Source organism: Schistocerca americana, chromosome 9, assembly GCF_021461395.2.
Source record: "Schistocerca americana isolate TAMUIC-IGC-003095 chromosome 9, iqSchAmer2.1, whole genome shotgun sequence".
NCBI lineage: Eukaryota > Metazoa > Arthropoda > Insecta > Orthoptera > Acrididae > Schistocerca > Schistocerca americana.
In genome coordinates, this window is record NC_060127.1 from 199,683,013 (window position 1) to 199,700,982 (window position 17,970).

General features: G+C 41.5%; 1 protein-coding gene across 4 annotated transcripts in view; it reads left to right on the forward strand.

The window, feature by feature from the left end:
* Positions 1–17,970, forward strand: part of LOC124550995 (CWF19-like protein 2) — a 184,478-nt gene that overhangs the window by 2,900 nt on the left and 163,608 nt on the right. For all 4 annotated transcript variants that reach the window (XR_006967752.1, XR_006967751.1, XR_006967753.1 and 1 more), the window contains exon 2: positions 9,554–9,754. Coding sequence is in view for 1 of the 4 variants with exons in the window: in XM_047125827.1 (XP_046981783.1) it covers positions 9,554–9,754 (201 nt within the window). In the remaining 3 variants the exon portion in view is untranslated. The remainder of the gene's footprint in view (positions 1–9,553; positions 9,755–17,970) is intronic.

Genomic DNA, 17,970 nt, shown 5'->3' on the forward strand with positions numbered 1-17,970 from the left:
AAAAGCTGCTTTTTGGTAGTATTTTATTTCACCATATTAGTTTCGGGCATTGTCCATCATCAGTGGTAACTGTATTACATAAAAGGCACATATTTCTTATAATAAGTTACTTACAGTGTACATTGTAGAGTTTTATGAATCTGTGATTTTCAGTTACACATAAGCAATGTTCGATAGCATATCCCAGTGACAATATTTTGTAGTGTTCATTCATTAATGCAATTACATGATTTATATATACATATATGTGATCATCATAAGGAACTTTTTTTTACAAAATATAAGCAGTTGTTATTGGCAAATACTATTCATGCAAAGATTATTTTCGGTATAGCCTATGTAAGGCTAGCCGAGCTATGCTTGCCTCAGTTCTTTATGTGTATTGCTACAACCCTTTGTGTACATAATTGGTTCGTGCTTAGTGTTACTTAAATACCGTCTTCAAGTTAATGCTTTTGCAGAATAAAGTTGTATTCAGTCTATTGGTCATGTTGTACTTTACCTAATTACGACTCTGGTTGGTCCTCCATTTCTTCTCATGTTAGCAGATGGTCTCCTCCACACCAAGCTTCAGATATTTCACAGGGGGAAGACATGATCATGACATTCTGCACACAATCATAGCATCAAGACACCTGACCTCGCTCCCAGCAGCAGCTGCACCAATGAACTAAACAGGCTACTAAACAGCAAAGTACACATACCATATTTCTGTCCTGCTCTGATTGTTTCATTAACCATGAGTGCCCAGACTACCGAAAACGCTGGGCTGCGTGTCATAATTGCAACAAAAAAGGTCACATTTGCTTCTGTTTGTGATGCAAAAATTCAACACAATGATCCTGATGCGTATATGATCATAAACATTGTATCAGCTATTTCCGTTGTGCCAAACAAGCTTTTTTTTTGTGAAGTTCTGCACATACAAGTAGATACAAGACCTTTGGTAACCTTGTTAAACGCACAAACTTGTATGGCTTTCGGCTGCCCTCTGCTTCTCTATGTGTCATGAAAGTTAGTAAATTACAGTAAACAGAGTATTCCTATTCACGTCCAATTCTCCGTCCCAGTGACCTACAAGTCAGTAGTCTGGTCATTTAAATTTCTTGTTGTAGATAACACATTAATGGAGGATCTTTTTGGAGTAGATGCTTGTAAGTTGTGTGGTTTTACCATTTCAGATTAAGTGAATTTAGTGTGTGAACAAGTGTCACATACATAGTTGGATGTATTATGTTCTGATTCTTTCTCTTTCTTCTTTCCTGGATTGGGTTGTGCCAACAATTTTCCAGCACAGATTACCATGAAACCTGCTCAGCCTTGGTTTTTCGAGGCACATTTGGTTCCAGTGTTACTTAGGGAACATGTCAAAGATGAATTAGATCACGTCACAGAATTCAATTTTGTTTGGCCTGTTGCATCAAGTGAATGATCTATCTCTTAGTGAGTTATAGTAAAGAAACGGTTAGGCCCGTTGCGCCTCTACAGCAATTTTAAAGTTTCTGTGAGCTCATCTGTAGTGGCTTTGTACCCAATACCATGCCTTGACAAACTCTTTGCGAAGTTATCAGGTGGTCAATATTTCTCAAAAATTGACTTGTCAGGTGCCTATTTACAACTCTCGTTAGGTACCGAGTCACAGTGCGTCAATATCCTCCTTTGGGATATCAGTACCCCTTTTGGACTGTATCCGTACTTGCAGTTGCCTTTTAGAGTTGCCAGTGCTGCCATTTTTCAGAATTTCTTTGAACAACTTACAGCATCTGTGCCGTGTTGTGCAAACTATTTGGATGACATTTTAGCTTATGGTGCCTCCACAGAGGAACATTTACAAAATCTCCACACTCCTTTTTCTTTTTTTTTTTTTAAACCTTCTGTTGTTTATCTTTGGTTTGAAGTTTCTCACGATGGTATCAGACCCCTGCACGAACATATTTCTGCTGTTGTGTTACTTCCCCACCCTGTGTCGGTCAAGGAACTTCAGGTTTTTCTAGGCAAAGTCAGGTACTTCCATAAATTTTTGCCTGGGACAGCAACAGTCTCTCACCTGTTACGTGCGTTGCTGTGCAAAGGGACTCAGTTTCTATGGTTGCCGTGTTGTGAAACTGTGTTTTTCACCCTTAAGATCATTCTGCCGTCTGCAACTTGCTTAGTGACGTACCAGCCGGGTCTCACTTGGTCCTTGTGATGGACGCTTCATAGCACAGATTGGGGCAGTACTGGCTCGTAGATATTCTGATGGCTTCGAACGGCCTATTACTTATGTTTCTAAAAAATCCTGAGCTCCTGCTGAAACTTCTCAGATAGAGAAGATTTGGCCATTGTATATGCTGTGAAGAAATTCCATGTTTTCCATATGGCAGAATATTAATCCCAAGACATCAATGAATGAAAATATGCAAAAAATGTTAACTTTCTGACTTCTTCATACCCAAAGTTTGCAATTATTCTTATGGCAAAAATAGCTGAACCTGAACTTTCAGCAGGTCTTCTGTATGGATTTTCCTGTTTTAAGTTTTCATCAGTATGAAAACATAATTGTCTTAATTGTCTACCCTCCTTATTATTTGTTGTTGGTATATTCTAATTGTGTAATCAGGCCTTGTGCAGTATTGAATTGAATGTACTGTGTTTAGAGTTCAGTTGCAGAAAACCTGATATTCATTTTTGAGACTGAGTGAGATGGCACTGTGGCTAGCACACTGCACTCACATTTTGGAGGACAGTGGTTCAAATCCCTGTCCAACCATCTAACTTAAGGTTTATCACGATTTCCATGAACCACTCAAGGCAAATGCTGGGATGGTTGCTTTGAACAGACATGGCCAATTTCCTCCTCCATCCATCTCTAATCTGAGCTTGTGCTCCAGCTCTAATCATCTCATTGTTGATGGAATATTATACTATGATCTTCCTTCTTCCTTCCTTAATTTTTGGGAAATAATTATTTACCTTTTCATGTGTTAAAGTTACACATTTGGGCTTAATTATAATACTTGCTTCATCAGCAAAGGGAAAGCAATCAGTTGTGTTAAGGAACACACTGGAGCGGAAGTCTTAATTATATGACATTAATGAAAATGAAATTGATGTAGGCATGGCAGTTAACCAGTTGAATCGATGGTAGGTGGACCAGTGAAGTCATTAGCTGGATTCTAAGAGACAACAAAAGACCGAGACAACGATCTGATGGAAGTCGTGTAGATGACATTACAAAAAAATGCAAGAGCTGCATTGATGTGCAGGCTAGACCTGACAATGGTAATGCAGAAAGTAGTCCAGATGGGGGCTTGCTGTGGATGTCAGGTGGTTGTGGTGGTGGTGGTGGTGGTGGTGGTAGTGGTAGTGGTTCAAATGGCTCTGAGCGCTATGGGACTTAACATCTATGGTCATCAGTCCCCTAGAACTTAGAACTACTTAAACCTAACTAACCTAAGGACATCACACAACACCCAGGCATCACGAGGCAGAGAAAATCCCTGACCCCGCCGGGAATCGAACCCGGGTGCGGGAAGCGAGAACGCTACCGCACGACCACGAGCTGCGGCAAGTGGTTGTGGTGTTAGACAAGCAGTATCTCAAATAATTTGCTTGAAATATGACCAGAAAACACTTAACTGAATGCTTCTGATTTACATGGACTCTTTCTGAATTATTAGAAGTATACTTAGGTATTGAGGGGATTTTTGAGAAATAGTATGAGGGCACTTCAGCTAAACTGTTTAAGTGCACGATACTAATTAAAACTTTTTCAGGCAAAAGTAGTAACTGACATTCCTTTAGAACACCACAGAGCAGTCAATATTCTACATGTACGTCCATACTCAGCAAACTGCTGTGAAGTGCACGACAGACGAGAGGATCTCCTGTTGTGCCACATCAGTATCACTAATTTATTTTTCCAAAGATAATTTTGTGTGGAACGCAGTGTGGCACGGATCTGACAAGCCCTCGATAGATTTCCAAAGCGATGTGTCATCAGATTTATATGCACGTGTTATGCAGTTTCTGTAAATTACAGGCAAGTGGTTTTTGAGCGCGGAACTGGTGCTCGATAGCATATAGAGAGAATATTGCAGTCACGACATCTACATCAGTTCACTGTCGTGCTCCTCTAACCACTGTAGCACAGTTAAGGCCTTGTGACATGGACAGTTATCTCGCAGGAAGATTCCTTCGCCATCAGAAAGAACATGGGGCACGAAGGAATGCAGATGGTACATAACGTTATGTAGCTCACAGCTGTCATGGTTCCTTCAATGGAAGGCCATGTGAATGTCGCTGGTATAGCACAGTGCTCCCCCTGATCTGCACACATGTAATTGACCCTACGGTCAGGTCAACACGGGAACATTTCACCCCCGTGCACATGGTGAGAGTTTCTACTCTTTTTTTTTTTTTTTTTTTTGCCAAATCCTGCTTCGGCCAGTGAGGTTGGGACGATATCCCCCAGAAAGATATCCAACAACTCAGTCAATCAATGCGGAGCCTAATAACTGCTTGCATAACGGCCCGATGTGGACCGACGTGATACTGACTTGGCCAGTTTGTGTGGTTAAGAGACCTTTTCAAGTCTCAGACACCTAGGATGTCTATATGCAGACTGAAGCAATGAATGAAATTTGTACCGAGGTCGGATTCAAATCCAGGTCTCCTGCTCAGTCGGAAGATGCACTAACCACTATACCACCCGGGCACAGTGGCTTTGCTTGACTGCACAGACTGCCGTAGCACATCTTCCTCATCAATCTATATTCCCGTCACATCTCAGCCCACTTCGTATTCCCCTAAAATCAAACAGCATTGCAGAGTCTCCGCAGCTGTATTGAAATAATGCCTCGGCATCAAATAAAATGGGGCTTCCTGCCTGAAACCCAGGCATGGGTGGTTTAATCGAATGCAACTAAATGGTTCCAGAGACGTTTGCAAGTCTAAAACATCCATATGTATGTAGGTTGGAACTTAAATAGTGGCAACACTGCTGTGGAGACACTATGCAATGAAATCCACTATTGTTGCTGATAGCACACGTTGTTGACATACATACCTTACCTCTGAGCAAATGGACTCGCCCGTCCCACGTCACCGGTGCACGCATAATCGAGGGAAACGCAGCCACTTGTGAGTGAGCGGTCTAACATAATGGTGTCACTATGTTTCCAAAACAGGAGCAACGGATTTGGATTAAGATCGAATATGCCACAGGTTGTACAGCACGACAGTGTCTTCAAGAGGCGTGTGGGGAATCGGCATTGCCGTACAGAACAGTGGCACATTGGGTAAAAGCCTTCAACGAACGTCGGCAAACTGTGGCGGACGTGCATCGGGCAGGTCATCCTAGCGTCTCTGAAGAAGTAATGCGTGCTGTTGCTCCGTTAGTGGACAGTGATCGACGCCATACGATTCGTGAGCTCACCCACGAAACCGGATTAGCGCATACGACTGTGCTTCGCATCCTGAAGGAACGCCTGGGCATGCGAAAAATAGCATCACGAAGGCTTCTGCATGACTTGAACGAATTGTAGAAATGGACGCATTACGACACTGCTCAGGCGGACTTGGAGAACTGTGAATGCGAAGGAGAAGCTTTCTTACGCTGTATCGTAACACTGGATGAGATGTGGGCCACATCTTATGAACCAAAACTGAAATGCCAATCCAATGAATGGTGTCATTATTGGTCGCTGTGAAACACGAAAGTGCGTCAGAGCCCCAATGTGGTGAAAGTTATGGTGATTTTCGTGTACGACTGTGATGGTGTTATCCTAACGCATTACATTCCTCCACGGCAGACTGTCAGTGCACAGTATTACTGTTCATTTTTGGAGCATCACCTGCGACCACCTTTGCGAAAGAAGCGGCTACACTTTCTGCGCAACCCAACCATCATTTTCCACAACAATGCACGGGTGCATACAGCGCAAGCTATGGCTGCTCTGTTCGTTCGATGGAACTGTCCTTGTGACTTTGATTTGATTCCGAAGATGAAGGAGCCACTTCGTGGCATTCGCTTCAGAACTGTTCCAGAAATTCGACAGGCAATAGACCGCTCCATTCCCGCCATCAACAGAACAGGCTCTGCTAACAGTATACTACACCTTCCACATGGCTAGCAACGTGTTCTACTCAACACTGGTGACTACTTTGAAACGCAGTAACAGGTGCAAACATGGAACTCTTTTTGTATTGGTTGTGAATAAATAGTTGCCACTATTTAAGTTCCAGACCTCGTATATATACAAACTGAAGCGACAAATGAAAATTTGTAACAAGACTAGGATTTTTCTTGAATAAATTGTCCATTTTTTTGAAATTGTAATCATTTGTTTTTCTGTACATGTACATCACATCTACAGATTTCCAATTCATTTGAATAATTTCTTTGTGGTTTGCTTCTTTTCTGTCTTAGTGTATTTGCTTTCTCCTTTGCAGGTTTTCTAAAACATCTGTGGTAATACACATTAAAGACAGACTTTTACTTTTTAAATCCATTTTCAGGTTACTGCAACTTTGCTTTCAACATTTTTAATATTCAAATCCACGTGAATAGTGAATCCGGGATTTCTTATTCTTCTTTCCTCATTGATTAAAATTATTCTTTCATTTCTGAGTGCTGAAGAACTTTTATTACATATAAGTCCGAAAATCTGGTTTTAGCAGTAGTTGAGCTGGTACTAATTAAACATTTTACATAAATAAAGTGGGTTTGGTTAGTATAGTTGTTTTTCACACTCATAGGGGTTACATACTCAGAGGTTCTTTTTGGCACTTCGTGCATCATTGTTAGCACCGTGTAGCACCTGCTGTGATGAGATTTCTGCTGTCAAACTTCGTCTGCCGCATTCCCACCACGGAGTACCCCAAACAAATAATAAAAATACAAAACAAAATTGTGGACATGTGTAGGATATAATCTATGTATAAATAACAACTTACTAGACTACTACTGTCCCATTTAATTATTATTGAAGTTAAAGTTATTTGTACACATGCTTGCTCATTTATAGGCGACAAGGGGGCAGAACATTTTGTACTCAGATGTTTATGAGAAAATTTCCAAATTTAGTTCAGCTAAATGCTGTACGCTCTCTGAGGATAACTGGTAAATTAATGGCTGATTGGCTGTTAAAAATTAACAAATGCTTATAGCTTCATGGTGCTTGTGTAATTATAAAAGTAGACTTTGAAGGTAATGTTACGTCAGTTATCTCTGTGTTGTGTTCATCAGTGTGTAGGTTAGCAAGCAGTTGAAGGATGATATTACAGTCTCTCCCACCAGTTGCAGAGTTCTTTTTATCTTTCACTACTTGCAAGCAGGAGGAGTCAGTGCTGCTGAAAATCCAGTGTGAGTTGTGTCATGTAGAGGGTTGGGGTTAGAAGTGATAGTGTTGTGAGGAAATTTTAGGCTGCTCGCACAGATGTGCATGACAAAAGTGGTTGAGGAAAACATTCAAACGTGACTTGTGCAGCACGATGAAAAAATTTTGCATGCAATGTATCGGCTCATAATTTCCAAACTTTCTGAAAATGTGCCTCAGATTTCAAGGACAACCTCCTTTCAACATTGTCACATAAATTTTGTGTGCAATGGATACCAGAATGTCTAGTCAATGTTGACATAACTGAAATAGTGTGTTTGGCCTCAGTATGCCTTCAGTGCTCCCATAAAGAGCTAGAGAAATCGCTGAACAGAATTATGATAGGGGATGAGACATGAGCACAGTATGTGAACTCAGAAACTGAGAAACTGTCCAAACAGTGGCTGCACACTCAGTCTTCCAATGAGCCCAAATAGTTCAATTGACATTACTGTTTTTTGGGATATTAAAGGAATTTTGACAGCAAATTTCATGAGAGTAACGTGTGTGAAGGTATCTTGACATCACAGGTTTATTGTGAGACTCTTAAAGTCTCTTAAGGTCAATCCAAAACAAACTGCATGTGACGATTACTGGAAGTTTTAGTGTCCTACATGTCAATGTGTAGTCCTGGTCCTGTGAATCAAATGAAGGAAAAACAAACGTTTCCCACCAGAAAATTTTTCATCATCCTCCCTATAATCTGGGCTTGCAATGTATCAATTTTCACCTCTTATCCAAGATGGAGGACCTGTTGAGTACTCAGCATTTCAACTGACAGTGAGCTCAAGGATGCTGTGAACAACTGACTGAAACACAATTTTTTAATGAAGTTGTAAAGAAACTGATGACATGGTACAACAGACGATAATCGAATTTGTGGTAATTATGTGAATAATTAATGTTGGCAATAGCCAGTCAGAAGCTATTTTACAGTTAGCCCTTGTAATACGAATTACCCACGATGTGACCCTACTGTACTGCATTCTGGGCACGCGTGAGCCGCTTAGCCACCAATGCTCGTCAGCAATCTCGTAGGTAGCTGGCGGTTGCACATGGTGGGTGCTCAAGCTGGAACAGCCTGCTCTGAGTAATTTTAAGTGTGTAGGTGCAAAATTTAAAAGGTACAGTTTGACTGCCTTTTTAACCCTCGAGCAGGTGCACTAATGTGTAAAGGGCACCAATTGCCTTGTACTGTTCCATTGTTCTTTTACAATTGTGAGCCCGTACCTATTGCCTCATTGTTGCTTCAGTTAACACCATGGTAACTTGTATTGACATAAATTCTAGTGAGCAACAGTATATAAAATAAACAGCAAGCTAGGTGAGGACAACATTTACAGTCCGTGCAAGAAAATTCCCCATAATCTGAGCTAGCAGCACAGTCCCACAATGAGGCAGATGTCTACAATACAGTAGTAATCACACAAGTGTTTGGCTGGGATCTGATGCAACTGCACTGTTTAACGCTCCAAGTGAGTCAGTGCAGTATGGTAATGCTTGTACATAGCAACAGAGTGATACAATGAAAGTTTATTTTCTTATTGTTTAATTAAACAGAGATTTAGCGTATATAATATAAGTTTATTTTATCATTGTTGACTTAAACTAAGATTAAACAGTGAATTTGCTCATACATGTTTATTGTGGAAATATAAAGACAGCTATCCTTTACATGTGTACAAAGTACGTTGTGCGTCTGCTCGTGTTGTGAAAATCAGTTCACCCATTCGAGGGTTGGATGAAATGAAATGTATTTAAAATATCTCTTTCACTTCTCCCCCCTCTTGTCTGTGAAGATACTCCATACTGCCACATCTCGGTTTGTATTCGGCAGTGCGATGCAGAGTCCCGTAAGATACAACATTATGGCATTCTTTGTGCATGCACTTGTGGTGATTCTTTTACCCATTTAGGACTACAGAAGTTATGGTGTGCTCTTCAGATGCACTGCCACTTCTTACATCCACAGCTGGTTACAGCAGTTTGTGTGTGTGCGTGTGTGTGTGTGTGTGTGTGTGTGTGTGTGTGTGTGTGTGTGTGTGTGTGTGTGTGTGTGCGTGAGTAATGCAAGTAATGTAAGTACTGCAATTGTAAGGCTCTATAACATTTGTAGGAATAGCTTTATGCCAATAACTAAAACCTTTTAAATAAGTAAACAACACGAAATGCCAAATCTTTGTTTGTGGAACTAGGCAGAGGCAGAGTTTTACCAGAAGAAGTTGGAGGAGGAGAGGAGGAGGCAGCGGGGCGACGACAAGTGGATGGCACCGTCAGTCGAGAGTCGAGTGAGGGAGTCCAGCAAGTCTGACAAACATAAAAAGTCGAAAAAGAAGAAGAAGGAGAAAAAGAAGAAGGCAAAGAAGAAAAAGCACCAGTCAGAGAGTTCCAGTTCGGTAGGTTTTCTTTCTGTCTGCTTCTTGCAACTGTTTCATTGATAATGTGAATTGGAACTGCATTTCAATTGACAGTATAATTGGTCCTGACAGTATGGCTGCTTTGTATGCTGACTTCCACTCAGTGTTGGACAGTTGTAGTTTTTTATTTTATTTTATTTTTATTTTATTTGCTGTGACACAATCACACAAACCTTTCCCAATTCCGTGTTTTGACCTACCAGTGGTTGTCTCCAAGCTGACAACAGATGAAAAAAGGAAATAAACAATCATTGTATAGTCTATAATGTCTGCCAAATAGCTCTCTTCGTAATCATAGAAAAGAAATACAATACTTTCTAAAGCCACATGCTGCTAACAGCTTCTGTTGTTTTGTCAACAATATTGAAACCAAACATAGGTAGGGGATGAGGTTTTGCAGCTGAAAGAGAAACAATAACCGAGACAAAGATTAAAACAGTGCTGGGCCATGTGATCACAGCTGTGATCACATTTACAATCTTTCAACAATTAATGCATTTCTTACTATGTTGAAACAGTTATTACAACATTTTATCACACCCAGACAATTTTGTAACAGACATCTTGTGACAAATTATTTAATATTTTCATCTGAATTTGCTATCATTAGAGTGTTTTACAATTTATTTTGACGTCTCTGATAAAAATATATGTTCTTTCTCATATGATTTTCTTTCATGACAGTTCACATCTGTCTTGAGATTTATCAGATGTCTTCATGTTTTCAATGACATCAATTGGCATATAAAATAAATTTTTGGTTTTCGTATTAGTGTTACAATACAAGACAAATTTAAAATTTGCTCTTTGTAGACAGTAGAATGCTGAGTGCATCGTATTTTTATCAGACGTTACCAATTTTACCTATCTCTATAATTAATTACAAAATGAAATAAACTATTCAAATTATTAACTGAATGTCTTAATTGTCTGTTCAAAACCAAATATTATTAGCAAAACTGAAATAACAAGTAACAGGGTCAAAATTTTGGGTTTATGGGTTCTTCATTAAACATTTAGATCGAGTTGTGTATTGAAATTGTCTCAGGTGCTCACTTGTCCAGTTTCTGTGTGTCCATGAGACCAAGAAAGCATTAGATACAGGCTCCCAGAAGTTGCCATATTCCTGGACTTCTATAAGGCTTTCGATACAGTTCCACACTGCCATGTAATGGACAAAATACGAGTGTACAGAATATCAAAGCAATTATGTGGTTAGATTGAAGAATTTCTGGCAACCAGAACACTGTCTTTCTGTCTCATTTTCCAAAGAGAGAAACATTTCTATGTCATTCTCAAAAGAGAAAAATCTTCAGGCACAAAAGTAGCTTCTGGCGTGTCCCAAGGGAATGTTACAGAACTTTTCACTATAAATGTCTAGTGGATAACATCAGAAGTTCCATGAGGTGTTTCATGGATGATGCTATTGTATTCAGAGAATCACAGTGCTAGTAAATGTAGCAAAATGCAGGAAGATCTGCAGAGTATCAATGCTCCATGGGGGGAGTGGCAATTGACTGTCAACATAACTTCCATAAATAGGCAAAAAGATCCATTTTTGTATGCCGACACAACTGCAGAACAGTCACTGCTAGCAGCCATGTCCACAAGATGTCTAAGGGTAAGCATATGGTACGATTTAATGTGGAATGATCACATAAAACTAATTGGTTCTTAATGCGGACCATTTGCAGCTGGAACAGGAAAACAGGGTAGTGACAGTGATGTACAAAGTACCCTCTGCCACACACTTAGTGGCTTGTGGAGTATAGATGTATATATAGGTGTAGCTGGAGATTATTCGCTCTTTCTGTAATCTGTCAGCAAATATTCCCTCAGTAGTGTCAGCAGTCTTGCTGCTTTTGTATTTAGTTAGTATAAAGAGGGTGTATTCTCAAGATTATGTTGTAGTTTCAGTATTAAAAATATTATGAAAAGGAAAGTTCTATTCACTATATAGCAGAGATGCTGAGTCACCTACCACTCCCCACTTCCTAAAGTCCATAAACCTAACCACCTAGGATGCCTCTTTGTGGTCAGTTACTGTGCCTCCACTGAGAGAATCTCTGCTCTCATAGACCAACACCTTCAACCTGTTACCCGGAGCCTACCCTCCTATCTAAAAGATACCAACCATTTCCTCCACTGACAGTTCCTGTCCCTTTACCACACAGTGCTCTGCTCATCACTATTGATGCCACCACCGTTTACACTAACATTCCTAATGCCCATGACCTTACCACTATTGAACACAACCTTTCCCAATGCCCGACAGATTGCAAACCAACCACCTCCTTCCTGGCGGCCATGACCAACTATATCCTCACTCACAATTTTTTCTCCTTTGAAGGCATTACCTACAAACAAATCCACAGTACGGATATGGGCACCCACATGGCACCATCCTATGCCAACCTATTCGTGGACCATCTAGAGGAATTCTTCGTAAGCACGCAGAATCCTAAACCCCTCACCTGGTTCAGATTCATTGATGACATCTTTGCAATCTGGATCGAGGATGAGGAGACCCTGTCCACATTCCTCCAGAAGCTCAACAACTTCTCTCCCATTTGCTTCACCTGTCCTACTCAACCCAACAAGCCACCTTCCTAGATGTTTACCTCCACCTCATAGATGGCTACATCAGTACCTCCGTCCGTATCAAACCTACTGACCACCAGCAATACTCGACTTCGACAGCTGCCATCCGTTCCATAATAAGAAGTCCCGTCCGTACAGCCCAGTCACCTGTGGTCATCGCATCTGCAGCGAAGAGCAGTCCCTCTCGAAATATACTGAGGGTCTCACTGAAGCTTTCACAGACCGTAATTATTCTCCCAACTTTGTACAAAGACAAATCTCCTGTGCCTTATCTTCCAGTCTCCCAGCCCCTCCCAAAGTCCCACTGTTCGACCACAGAGGAGCATTCGCCTCATAACTCAGTACCACCCACAACTGGAGCAACTGAATTACATTCTCCACCAGGGTTTCGATTACCTCTCGTCGTGCCCTGTGAAACGAGAAACGTCCTACCCACCATCCTTCCCAACCCTCCCACAGTGGTAGTCCGCCGTCCATCCTTACACAGCCCCTGCTCCCAACCCCTTACCTCATGGCTCATACCCCTGTAATAGACCTAGATGCAAGACCTGTCCCATACATCCTTTCACCACCACCACCTAGTCCAGTCTCGTCACAAAAATCACCTATCCCATCAAAGGCAGGGCTACCTGTAAAACCATTAATGTGAGCTACAAGCTAAGCTGCAATCACTGTGCTGCATTGTATGTGTGTGTGACAACTAACAGGCTGCCTGTCAGCATGAATGGCCACCGACAAACTGCGGTCCAGAACCAAGTAGACCACCCTGTTGCTGAGCACGCTGCCAAACATGATATCCTTCATTTCAGTGACTGCTTCACAGCCTGTGCCATATGGACCCTTCCCACCATCACCAGCTTTTTCTGAATTGCGCAGGTGGGGACTTTCCTTGCAATACATCCTATGTTCCCATAACCCTCCTGTCTTCAACCTTCATTAGTCACTGACCTCTCCCACCAGCCCCTTCCCAGTTCCCATTCCAGCATTATACAGCTGTCATTCCACCATCACACCCAGTCGTTTTATTTCTCTCCTTTTCTGCTACTACCCCCTCCCCCCTCTCCTGCCCTCCACCTAACCTGCAGCATTATACTACCTGCCACCCCTACCATACTATCCCTTCCCCTCCCCACCCCAGCCTCCTCCTATTCCCACCCAGTCGCCACTCCCATCATGCATTTTTGCTGCCCCTCGCAGTGGGGGTTCAGTTGCCTGAGACTGCAGTCGTGTGTGTGAGTTACGTTTGCGTGAGTGTGTGTGTCTGTCATCTATTTTTGACAAATGCCTTACTGGCTGAAAGCTTTATTTGTGATAGTTTTTTTGTTGTGTCTATCTGCAACTCAGCATCTTCGCTGTCTGGTGAGTAGCAACTTTTCTTTTCATAATATTGTTGCATTCCATCCTGGATTTTCCTTAGTTTCAGTATTAGTTATTTCTGTTATTTATTTATTAGTTATTGTGACCTCTCGCTATGATGTGGAATGAGGTAGGTTTACAACTGTTGTACACTTTGCCAGTGAAAACTATGGCTATATAATGTCCATGTTTCTTGGAGTTTTTTATTTATTTATTGTTTAATTTTTTTATTTTTTATGTATATATATACAATGGTTCTACAGACTGAACCAGAACTCCGCCAACAAACTTTCAGAGGTGGTAGCATGGATCAAACCAAAAAAAAAGTAGTAAACGTGGTTTTGAAAATGTGTACCATAAGAGCTGTGAGTACTTGTTTGCCTTTGTTACTCTGAGACACATCTCTTCTGTTGAACAACTCTCAAGGCATGCATTTTAGAGCCTGTGTTTACTGGAATTTTTTTCATGTTTTGGTCCATACTAGTCTGAAAGTTTGTTGGTGGACTTCTGAATAACCCTGTATATAGAAGATGATTTCCTTAGTTTATGAGTAAAAAATTGTTAATGGCGGTCTTTACCCATATTTGCTCAGTCTTCATTTAAATATTATTTTATTTATATATTTATGTATATATCTTAAATTATACTTCCCTGGGTACTATGTTAATATTTTTTTTGATACTTGTGTTGTGGACTGTTTCGAATTTCAGTTTAGTTCTCATAACATCACCTGAACTTGGAACTAGAGACTCATCAAGCAATGTAATGTAACTGCAGTTTATTATTGTACAGCAGACAAGAGACAGCAGTATGGTGATTCTAACATAATTTTTACTGTAACTAAACATCTATATTACTTAAAAGGAGTAATGGCAAACTGCTTTCACTTCAGATCATCTGTTCAGCCTTCTTGAACAATACCAGTGACTACTAACATAACTGCAATAGATTATCAGGTACCTCTCTGAGTCCAAGTTGGACTATGATTTGGCAACTGTTAATAGTTTATGATACAAAAGACAAATTAAAGCAGTTATCAGTCTTTTTGTTCGCATGACAAGTTTGAGGGCTCATGCGAGTTACATTGATACAGCACACGAGGCGAAACAGCTGTACTGCTGATAGGTAGGCTTTCAGAACACTTGGGTTTGCTGCCAGATCCTAAAATCAACACAGCGAGGTGTAATGGTGATCCTTTCGTCCGTCATCTTCAGGAGAGGTGCTAGTGCCGAGCCCTGCCGAAAACTGATGCCGGCACTGAAAACCGTTGGTGTATGTGGACTCCTTGCCATACACACTACATGCAGTGCCAACCGCAGGTTCTGCCCCCGAGACTAGGTTTGTGATTTTGCCCACAGTAGGTGCCGTCACCAATGATGTATCGTAATCAAACACTATTCTCAAACACTCGGGCCAGCCACACTGAAGAGTGTTGTGCTTTGATGTAGGATAATACAGGATTCCATCTTCTGCTAAGAGGAAAACTGTTGTCTCTCTCAATCAACTAGCCCTTGGACATAGTTTCAAACATTGTACAGAAACCGAACTGTAATTATAATGGTCGAAGTACATTAAAGGGAAGCAGTAGTTGAGAGTTTCTCACAAATAGTGTTCCAGAAACTGGACGTACTGGTAAATATTAGCATCTCATCAAATGTCATCCCCTGTTCCTCATTGAAATTGTGCTCCACTACTGCCCTATTTTTCAGGCTTTTGCTGTCTCGAGTGACGACGATGTTAGACACGCTCGAGCGTACCTGTGCCGACCTGTGCCTGTCGACCAGCTGAAGTATGCTTTCCCACATTGAGATGAAAAATCAGAGGTTATTTTGGTAGCTAAACTCATCTTCTATTTTCAGGATTTCATTTGCTAATGTAATTCACTAAGCATCATTTGATTTAATTCGACTTCAACTCCTTGATCTTGTTTTGGTTTTGTTGACATTCATCTTACAACGTGTTTTCACGAGACGATGTACTCTGTTCGACTCACTATCCAGGTTCGTGTGCCATCTCTGATAGAATTACAGTGTGTACGGTTGAACCTCAAAGTTTTAATTTTTTCAAATTTATCCTCGGTTTCTTTCATAGCTTGCTCAGCGTACAGAATGAATAAGGTGGGGTATAGTCTACAACCCTATCATCCTGCCTTCTCGTCTCTTTGCTCCCAGTGTCATGCCTTTCAACTCTTGTAACTGCAGTCTGGTTTCTGTTCAGGTTGTAAATAATCTGTCCACGAATTTTCTCTCTTTTCCTTTAGATTTTCAAAGAGAGTTTTTCTGTCAGCATTGTCAAAGTCTTTCTCTAAATCTATAAATACTATATATGTACGTTTGCCTTTGTTCAGTCTTTCTTGTAAGCTAAGTGATAGAGTTAGTATTGCATCATATGTTACTACATTTCTCTGGAACTCAGACTGATTTTCCCCAGGGCACAAATACACTAATCAGCCAGAAAATTATGACCATTTTAATAGTCGCTATGTCCACCTTTCGTGTAGATAACATCGGTGACACATCACGGTACGAAAGCAGTGAGGCCTCGGATGGTCGCTGGAGGGTGTCAGCACCACATCTGCGCGCGCGCCCACACACACACACACACACACACACACACACACACACACACACACACGTCGTCTAATTCCCGTAAATTACAGGGAGGGGGGGCCCATGAGCTCTGACGCCACATTCAGTCCATCCCAGGTGGGTTCAGTTGGGTTCTGATCTGGCAATTTGGGAGGCCAGCACGTCAATTGGAGCTCATCACTTCGTTCCTTGAATCACTCCACCACACTCCTGGCCATGTGGCACGGCACATTATCTTGTTGAAAAATGCCACTGTCATTGCGAAAAGTGATCATCGTGAAGGGGTATTTGATCTGCAACCAGTGTGGGATACTCCTTGGCCATCATGTGCCTTGCACGGGCTCCATTGGACCCACGGATGCTCATGTGAATATTCTTCAGAGCACCACTAGCCACCAGCTTCTCCCCGCCCCACAGAAAAAGTGTCGAGGTGGTATTCCCCTCGAAGACGACGGATTCGTGCGCTCCCATGGGCAGGATCGAGAAGATATTAAGGACTCGTCAAATTGTGCAATGCTTTGCCATTGCGCAAGTCCAGTGCAGATGGACACGTGCCCATTTCGGTTGTAGTTGCCGATGTCCCGGTGTTAACGTTGGCACACGCTCGGGTTGTCGACTGTGGAGCCCCGTCGTTAGGAGTATTCGGAGCTCTGTGTGTTTGGACACACTTGTATTCGGCCCATCATTAAAGCCTGATGTTAGCTGCAGCACAGTTTACTGCCTGTCCTGCTCTACCAATCTGCCCAGCCTATGATGTTCGCCACCTGTAACGAGAAGTGGCCATCCGACCCCTCGACACGTGGACGTGGTTTCTCCTCAGTTTTGCCGTATGTTGAAGATACTTGCCACAGCATTCCTCGAACACCCGGCAAGTCGCTCAGTTCCATCACAATCCGCCCTCGATCAAACTTAGGTAGATTGTACGTCTTCCCCATTCTACGCACGGACGGCACGCTCAATGGTACTACGTGGGCACTGTGCGTGTCTGACTAGCAGTAATTTCTCGCCAAGTGATGCTGGTATCACTTGGACTAGTTTATATCGATAATAACTTGGTGGTCATATAGTTTTGGCTGATCGATGTATATTGATACATAAATGTTGTAAATATACTAAAATATGAATATTTACTTACCTGCTGTTATTCATGAGGAAAATACAGTAATGGTATTAGAACTAATTTGTGACACTAAAACTATGATTCACTTTTTGACTTCACATTTGGCTTATCCTTCTACACATAAGACTTCTTTCTGCTATACACAACCATTAATTGTGATTAAACACCGTATTTCGCTCCATTCACACATTGTGGAAGCTAAATTGTGACCTGAACAGTGGTACCATACTCAGAAAGGTGATGAGATCTAACAGTGACATCTAAAATGTAAAATTTGGTCATAAAACTAAATTTTGCAATAACAGAACAGATAAGGCTGGCATCTTGGTTGTGCCTTTGGATTAAACAAAATTGTTCTTCGTCTCACTTTCCATTTCATCCATAAAACTCTGGAACAAGGTACACAGAACCCGTGTGTTATGCGAAACCGCTCTGTGTTCGAGAGCAGACAAAATCTTTATCTGTTATACCTTCTATCTCTTGTACTCAGCATAGTCTACCTCTTGGAGCATCCCATCTGTCTGCCTTCT